This window comes from Nannospalax galili, unplaced genomic scaffold (genome assembly GCF_000622305.1).
Source record: "Nannospalax galili isolate Female #2095 unplaced genomic scaffold, S.galili_v1.0 scaffold1622, whole genome shotgun sequence".
Taxonomy (NCBI): Eukaryota; Metazoa; Chordata; class Mammalia; order Rodentia; family Spalacidae; genus Nannospalax; species Nannospalax galili.
In genome coordinates, this window is record NW_008348203.1 from 363,870 (window position 1) to 372,912 (window position 9,043).

General features: G+C 45.3%; 1 protein-coding gene and 1 non-coding gene across 3 annotated transcripts in view; both read right to left on the bottom strand.

Moving 5' to 3' along the window:
- Ptpn9 (protein tyrosine phosphatase non-receptor type 9) overlaps nucleotides 1–4,688 on the bottom strand; it is a 108,103-nt gene extending 103,415 nt beyond the window's left edge. Inside the window, exon 1 of one of the 2 annotated variants that reach the window (XM_029569229.1) lies at nucleotides 3,707–4,688. Coding sequence is in view for 1 of the 2 variants with exons in the window: in XM_008844877.3 (XP_008843099.1) it covers nucleotides 2,789–2,851 (63 nt within the window). In the remaining variant the exon portion in view is untranslated. Of the gene's footprint in view, nucleotides 1–2,788; nucleotides 2,923–3,706 lie in introns of those variants that run through there. The other variant, XM_008844877.3, reaches the window with a different exon arrangement.
- Nucleotides 4,689–7,532: 2,844 nt separating this feature from the next.
- LOC115072351 lies at nucleotides 7,533–7,640 on the bottom strand. Its single transcript, XR_003851396.1, has one exon. It is a non-coding gene; the product is annotated as a U6 spliceosomal RNA (small nuclear RNA).
- Between the last annotated feature and the right edge of the window lie 1,403 nt (nucleotides 7,641–9,043).

Below are 9,043 nucleotides of genomic sequence, written 5' to 3' on the forward strand. Positions count from 1 at the left end.
TGGGACATATCTGTAATCCCAACACTCAAGTTATGTGGAGCTGGAGATATGGCTCAGCAGTTTACAGCCCTGGTTGCTTTTGCAGAGGACCCAGGTTTGGTTCTCAGCACCCACATAGCTGCTAGCAACCATTTATAACTAGTTCCAGGGGATCCAATGCCCTGTTCTGGCCTCTGAGGATACTGAGGACACAGGTGCACTTACATACATGCAGGTAAACCATTCATACACATAAATAAATAAATCTAAATTTTTGAAAAAAAAAATTAAGAAAATAAAGCACCTTTAACATTACCGATCCACTTTTAGCTTTTTTTTTTTCCCCCACTTTATAAAACCAAGCTATTCTGTTCAGCCCATAGGGACATTTATTCTACTTTATGGAATGAAGAGTTGTCTGATTCTAGAATCAGTAATAAAGTACTGATAAATATTTAATCTGACCATTAAACTAAAAAGAAAAGAAAAGAAAAAAAGGTTGCCTCCAGTTCTTAAAGATAAACAGCATCCAGTTTTAAAAATGCTTCTATTGGGGCTGGAGAAATGGCTCACTGGTTATGAGCACTCACTGCTCTTGTAAAGGACTCGTTCTCAGCACCCACATGGCAGCTAACAACAATCAGTAACTCCAGTTCTAGGGGATTTCACGTCCCCTTCTGGCCTCAGGGGGCAATGCATATACACGGTACACTTGCATACATGCAGGTAAAATACTCATACATATGAAAATTTTTAAATGTTTCTATTATGCAGGGTGTAGAGGCACACAACTATGATCCCAGCACTCTGGAGGCAGAGGCAGGTGGATCTCTGTGAGTCTAAGGCCAGCCTACTCTACATAGTGAGTTCCAGTCCAGCCAGTACTACATATTGAGACCCTATCTTTAAAAAAGAGGGGAGGGCTGGAGAGATGACTCAACAGTTAAGAGCATTGGCTGCTCTTGCAAAGGATCCCAGTTCCATTCCCAACACCCACATGGCAGTTAACAACCATCCTCCATTCCCAGCACCCACATGGCAGTTAACAACCATCCATCACGCCAATTCCAAGGGATTCTGATACCCTCTTCTGACCTCCGTGGGCATTGCATGACACAGGTGCACTTACATACATGCAGGCAATACACTCACACACGTAAAATAAAAATAAATTTTAAAGGGCTTTTATCAGGATTAAAAAAAAAATTAAGAATGGGTATGTTGGATTTTCAGCTTTTTCTGAGATTCACACAACATACTATGACTGTGAACACACACAGAAGATAGAGGTATGAAAGACAAAGTCCTACCCTCAAGGAGCCTATAATCTTGTATGTGAAAGAGACAGGTAAATAAAAATTGCACTGGAAGCTGGGGATATGGCCCTGGATTCAATCCTCAGCACCGAAAAAAGAGGAAAAAAATGATCTAAAGTGGGATCTATGATGTGGCAATAGGAATATATTCATCTTAAGACCGTTTTGGCAATGAAAGAAAAATAATGAAAGTGTTAGAAAGGTAGCTCAGGGAGGAAAAAAAAAAAAAAAAATCAACCTAGTACATTATACCTTAGTACTGAAGCATTTCCAGTCCTTGCCCACCAGCTTGCCTTAGTGTCTCACTAGCATTTTGGTAACACCCAGTTGCAGTTACCAAGATGTTACTACTGCTTATGCAAAGTTGGTGATTTTTTTTAATGCTCTACCAACTGATTTTATATAAAGGCATTAAAAAGGCATGAGTGTAATCTTTGGTCAAATATGAAAAAACGTCATCCCCACAAAAGAGAAGAAAAGTCAAGGGTTTTAAAAAAAAAAAAATCAGGTGTTAAATTCATTCAGACAATTTTAGTTTGTCAAAACAAATTGTCTCCCCACTACAGACTGTGCAGCAAATGTGGACCTTAGGAACAAAGGCTAGAGAGTTTAAAATGGGTTACCAGCATGGCTCACCTTTTCCTTTTTCTTTTATTTTTTAAGTTAGAGCGAAACTATAGCCATATTTGAGCACAGCTATGTTTGAGTATGGGCAGAGCCAAGGAAAAGACAAGAGCTCTTAAGGGTTCCAAATCTCATCAGATGTCTCCACAGCTGGTATATGGGAGAAAGAAAGTTCTAAGAGCCCTAGGCTTCTCTCTTACCCCAAAATGATATTGTCAACTATTTCTTTCTGAAAACTTAAAGTCATAAGCTTTAAGGGACAACAGAACTCCAATGTAAGCTTAGGAAAGATGGAAACAGATGAGGTGGGGGCAGGGAAATGGGGGTGAGGGGAAGAGACCAGTCTGGGAAAACAGAATAGGGAGGTCACCGCCAGGGACATAGGGAGCTTCAGAAGGGCCAGATCTGTATAGGATCTGTCCAAGGGAGCCTATCACAGCAGTCTGAAAAGCCTGAGGGCCTCATTTGAAAATCTGGGGCACCTATTTACCCTGCGTAGCCACCCCTCGTCTAGGGAACGAAGACAACCTCGTTAAAAATCCGCCCCCAAACGGCTTTTCCTGCCCTTGAAAAAAAACAATCCCTCAAGAAAATATGCAAAACATTCATAAGCAAATAGAAGGGACCGGGGCAAGGTGTTCCGTAGACGTCGGGGAACTTTAATTGTCATTGGAATGGAACAGGGCGGCTCCAGCGTCCCAGAAGCCTCGGGGGGTCCCAGGGTTCCAGGGAAGGGCGGCCCGAGGGCGGCCCGAGGCCGGTGCGCAGGCCTGGAACGCGAGTGGGTGGCGAGGAGCGCAGCCCCGGGAGGCAAAGGCCCGCCTAGGCCTCCAAGGCTCGGACACACCCACCGCCGCGGCCGAGCTTACCTGCTCCTCCTCGGGGGTCAGCTCCGGCGCCATGTCCGACTGGGGCGCGGCCACCGGCTCCATCCCGCCGCTGGGCGGTCAGGACCGGTCCGTGAGTGCAGCTCTCAGCCTCCGCTTCCGCGTCCCGGCGCCTCACCAGCTCGCGGCCGGTTCGCGCATGGTGGGGCCAGTGCGGCCCGGCGCTGCCAACGCCGCGGAGGCTCAGCTGTCGCTGCCTTCTGAGAGGAAATGCCTATTTCCTCCTCGTCTTTCCTCACACTACCTCCTGAGGAGGAAAAGTGCAGCACTCACAGTAGCCGGATTTTTTTTTTTTTAAGGAAATATGAAATCGACAACTTTTCAAGCCCAACGCCAAGGCTCGCCGCCGAAATTTCGAGAAGGCTTCCTCGGAGTCTTGCACTCTCGCGACACGCCCGCTCCAAACTGCGCAGCCCGGCGTCCTCCCGGCAGCCGGCGGCCCTCCGGGAAGCCGGCCCTGTGCCCAGCGCCGCGGCTTGGGGAAGCGGGTGGCCTCCGGGAAGCCGGCCCTGCGGCCTCGCGGCCCAGTTCCTCAAAAGCCGCAGCGGCGAGAGGGAGGGCGAGAACGAGCGAGCGAGGACAAGGCACCCCCCTCCCGGCTCAGGGCCAGCGCTGCGGCCTGCGCCGCGTCCGCCCGAGCCCCCCGCGGCTCCATTGAGAAACTGAGCACCTCATTCACAAACAGGCGCCGGGAGGGTCGGGCGGAGCGCGGACGCCAGCCGAGAGGGGGAGACAGAGAGGAGATTCTAGGAGGAGGAGGGGAGGCCGTCGCGGCGGGGGAGGGGCTGCGCAGAGGGACGGCGACTGCGCGGATGGGGGTGGGTGGCGAACGGACGGCGAATCTAGGCGGTTCGGCTCTGCGGAGGAGGACAAGAATCACTCGTTTGGAAAATTACGTACCAACGGGCCTCTCTCCCGGGATTCACTGGCTGCTACCACCTCTGGGTGCAGGAGCCCACCACTTTCACGTCGTTTCCATGTCTTTCGGAGACTGAAAGGCCCTGGTTACGGACGTCTAACCAAGTCCAGGATGCTCAGAAGCAATTAACTGACATCCTAAGGGCCACATTCCCGCCCTCTTTTTTTTGCTAGCTGTATCATATAATCCAGTAACAATGTAACTAATTTTAATTCCGTACAAGAAAAAGATGTCCCATTTCAGAATTCATTCAGGAACCACACAACCTTTGCAAACCTTTGCTTTTCACTAGGGCTAGCACAGTAATGAGTTTGGGTATCTCAGAATGCAGGGTACAATGTTGGAGTCTTTACAGGAGCAAGGTCATTGTGAAGGCAAAGCTTTTTGCACCATTCCAGACCAGATATTCCAGAAGGATCTCAGTGAACAAGAGTGTCACAGCTAGTCCCCAAGACTGAAGCCTAGAGCCTACCCAGAGACAACCAAGGAAGGGGTCTTCAGAAAATGAAGCTGCTATAGGCTTTGATGCTCATCTTATGGGCTCTCGACCTCCTGGACTCAAGTGATCCAACAAGCGCATATTCCTGCAACTTAAAAGCAATGCCCAACCTCACCTCATTTTTACATCAGTGCAGTAGCAACATAGGGCTATCCTTGGTGAGAATCAGAGAAGAAACGTGGTATCTGCATCTGTTCCATCTCAGTTTATTTTGCCCTTGGCAACCGGTAAGATAAACCCTAGGTGAATTCATCACCCCATCCAGGAGTTGGTTTTAGTGCTGCAACTAGAAGATAGCCTCTTTAAAAGGTATGTTTACATGCCAGGTACTGTACCAGTATAAGGAACCGAACTTTTGACATTGTGGTTGTTAAAGCCTTAGTCTTTAATGGCTGAGCAGATTATCTGGGCCTGGAGAGATGGCTCAGCAGTTAAGAGCACTGGCTGTTCTTGCAGAGGACCTGGGTTTGGTTCCCTCCCAGCACCCATATGGCACTTACATACATGCAGGCAAAACATTCATACACATAAAATAAAAATAAATTTAAAAAATTAAACATGCACATGTAAAACTATGCTGTTATAGCCAAGATAGTGGTTTTCCTTCAGAGCAGAAGTGACTGAGAGGGATGAAATGGGACTTTTTAAGTTCAGAAAGTCCTATTTCTTGATTTGCTGGTTTCATGAGTCTAGTCAATTTATGAAAGCTCACCGGTTGTACATTTATACTTTCAGTTTTTCTGTATGTATACTAGACATTAATAAAAAAGTAAATGAAGCCAGGCGTGGTGGTGCACGCCTTTAATCCCAGCACTCAGGAGGCAGAGGCAGGCGATCTCTGTGAGTTGGAGGCCAGCCTGATTTACATAGTGAGTTCCAGGACAGCTGGGGCTACAGGGAGACCCTGTCTCAAAAAGACAACAACAAAAAAAGTAAATGAAAAAAAAATGCATAATGAAACGTTTAATGAAAAAGTCTCATATCTGCTTCCTAGACTCCCAGTTCCTCTCTGAAGAGAAAACCAGTTACCTGTTATGGATATTTTTCCAAAACTTTTCTATGTATAAATAAGTTTACAAATGAATGTTCTCTTTCCTTCTTTATATAAATGACAGTTGTTATACACAGTTTGATTCTTGCATTTTTTACCTCATGATATGTCATTCCATATCCTTACACTCTTTAAAAAAATTTTTTGTTTGTTTGTTTGTTTTTTTTAGACTTGATCTCCCTGTAGCCACAGCAAGATTAGCTATGGAGACCAGGCTGGACTTGAACTCACAGAGATCTGCCTACCTCTGCCTCCCGAGTGCTGGGATTAAAGGCATGCACCACGACGCCTGGCTTAATTTTTTTTAATTTATTGTTTTTAATGTATCTTCAGTGTTTTGTCTGTGTGCACCATGTGCATGCAATGCCTGAGGAGGCCAGAAGAGGGCATCGGATCTCCCAGAACTGGAGTTACCCATGGTTGTTGCTTGCCAGAGCTCTTAACCACTGAGTCATCTCTCTTTCCCCTCATATTTGTATGTTTAAATAGTCATTTAGGACATGTGTGATGGTGCACATTTTATATGCCAGCACTTGGGAGGCAGAAACAGTCTATCTCTGTGAGTTCAAGACCAGCCTGGTCTACATAGTGAGAATCTGTCTCCAAAACTAAATAAGTTTAAAAAAAAATTAAATCGTCATTTAAACAAATACACATTTTCTCCCTAACTAGGTAAATGCTCTAGAACTAAAATAGGGGCAGGGGAGAGGCAGGAAGACACAACAGAACAGAGCAAGAATAAGAAATGACAGCACATAGAGAGACAGCCAGAGCCACAGACCAAGGGAGGCCATGGCCCCTCTGTGCCAATGTCAGATGAAGACAATCCTACCCTGCTGCCAGATAATCAAAGAGTTGTGGCTGGACCTTTGAACTTGCATTGAGGCAAGTAAGGAGCCAGGCAAAAAACAGACTGTGGTCCTGAAACAGATTAATACAGAACTTGGTGATTTGGTCCCATCACCCTTCAGCACACTGTTCTACAGGTCTACTTGGGGATGATGTGTTTTGAGGTATTTTAGGTTTTGTGTTTTTTTCTAGTCTATTTGAGACAAGGTGTCCCTGTAGCCCCAGCCGGCCTGGAACTCTATTGTAGACCAGATTGGCTTTGAACTCACAGAGAATCCACCTACCTCTGCCTCCTGAGTGCTGGGATTACAGGCATTTGCCACCACACCCAACCCATATTTTAGATTTTTTAAAAATTACATATATGCCTGGCCGGGCGTGGTGGCCCACGCCTTTAATCCCAGCACTCGAGAGGCAGGTGGATCTCTGAGAGTTTGAGGCCAGCCTGGTCTCCATAGCGAATCCAGGCCAGCTAGGGCTACAGGGAGACCCTGTCTCAAAAAGACCAAAAAAAAAAAAAAAAAAAATTACATATATGCATGCGTGTTTATAGTCTGTGTGTGGCTATGTGCCCATTAGTACAGATGCCCAAGGAGGCCAGAGGCATCAGATTCCTCTAGAACTGGAGCTACAGACAGTTGTGAGCCTCCCAACAAGGGTGCTGAGAATTGAACACAGGTCCTCTGGGAGAGCAGTACGCATTCCTAACCACTGAGCTATCTCTCCAGCCCATCCAGGTCCACCTTCAAAAAAAGTTTTTTTGGTGGTACTGGGGTTTGAACCTAGGATTTTGCACGTTAGGCAAGCCCTCTGCCGATAAGCTACATCCCCAGCCCTAGGGATGATATATTTTATTGGCAAGCCACAATTTTGGGATCTAGTGCCAGTCCATATAAGGTTGTGTGTTCTTTTTAACAATTATACAAACTACCCTTTAAATTTTGGTGGGGTTGCTTTATTTTTATTTATGTGTATAACTGATTATTTTGTCTGCATGTATGTACCCATGTACACAATGTCTGTGGGGGCCAGAAGAGGGCTTTGAATCCCCAGGAACTGGAGTTACAGACAGCTGTTAGCTGCCATGTGGGTGCTAGGAATCGAACCAGCCAGTGCCCTTAACTGCTGAGCCATCTCACCAGCCTGTATAGACTACCATTTATTTTTTCTTGTTTTAAAAAAAATGGATATGGGGGCTGGAGAGATGGCTCAGCAGTTAAGAAGACTGGTTGTTCTTGCAGAAGACCTGGGTTCGAATCCTAGCACCCACATGACAGCTAACAACTGTCTGTAACTCCAGTCCTGGGGGATCCAACAGCCTTTCTGATCTCCGCGGGCATTGCACGACCCGGGTGCACTTACCTACATGCAGGCAATACATGAATACACATAAAATTTAAAAAAATATATGGATATGGCATGCTTCACAAATTTGCATGTCATCCTTGTGCAGGGGCCATGCTAATCTTCTCTGTATTGTTCCAATTTTATTTTTATTTCATGTGTATGTGTGTATTGCCTGTCTCTAAGTGCTCCCGTGATATGTAATACCCGAGGATGACAGAAGAGGGCATCGGATCCCCTGGAACTGGAGTTACAGACAGGTGCTAGCTGCCATGTGGGTGCTGGGAAACTGAACCTGGGTCTTCTGCAAGAACAGCCAGTGTTCTTAACCACTGCGCCATCTCTCCAGCCCCTATACTTAAACTTTTGATTGACCTGTGTATCCCTCCTAAATAACTAGGATTACAGGCATGCTTCACCATACTTGGCCTTCTAAAGTTCTTTTATCCACTTGTCCACTGCTGTGTAAACCAAACCCAAATAACCCCTTAATGGCAGAAAGTGCACAGATCTGTAAAACAGAGACTGCCTGTCCTTTACGGTAGCACTGAATAAATGAAACAAGCTGTCAGTGGATGAATAATCAACTAATAACTCTACTAGTAATTTTTCTTCAATAAAAGTGCATAAACCAATGAAGAAGGAAAAAAGAAAAGAAATGGTGGTGCCTATATACTGAAAACCACTAGAGACAGGAAAAGACAAGGGTCTCTTGACCTATTACAGATACTTTTATTTATACTTATTTTGTCCAGTGATCTTCAGGATACCAGAGGTCAGTGATTTAACCAATCATGTAATAATTCTATTAAGATGGAACTTAAACCCAGGCATTATAACTCAATCTAGGGATGAAGTAAGGAAAATTAATAAAGGAAGTAATTTAACTGAATGAAGAAAACTGGGAAGTGTTTTCAGAGGCACAGCTGTTGTGTGGGGGTGTGCAGTTGTAGAAAGGAAGTTTGCCAGGATTGTTGCCTATCACAGTCTCAACAGGATATTGTTTGGAAATTCATGAGACATAAAACCAAATGCAAGGCAGCTGTCTGGCTAGCTTTACTTTAAAAGGAAAATCTTAGAACCAGAATACAAAGGCTTGGGGTTTGTTTCTTTTCCTTGTTTTTATTGTAGGAATGTGCTTGTTTGTTTTGACACAGCGTTTCACTTTGTAGTCCAGGCTAACTGAACTCAAGGCAGTTCACCTGCTTTAGCCTTCTAAAGGCTAGGAATCCAGGCATAGGTCACTATGCATAGCTCTGCTTGCCTTTAGTCTTTTTCTGTCTTTTGTTTGTTTTTGTTTTGTTTTGTTTTGTTGTTTTGAGATGGGTCTCATGTGATCCAGGATGCCCTGGAACTCCCTATTTAGTCAGTAATGATCTTGAACTCCTGATTCTCCAGCCTCTGCCTTTCAAGTGCTGGGATTACAGGTAGTGGATCAGCACACTTAGCTAACTACAATCCTTTTTTAAAATTTCTTTTATTGCATCTATTTTGTACACACACACACACACATACACACACACACAGAAACACAGAAACACACACACACACATTTGCACGCTACGTACATGGTAG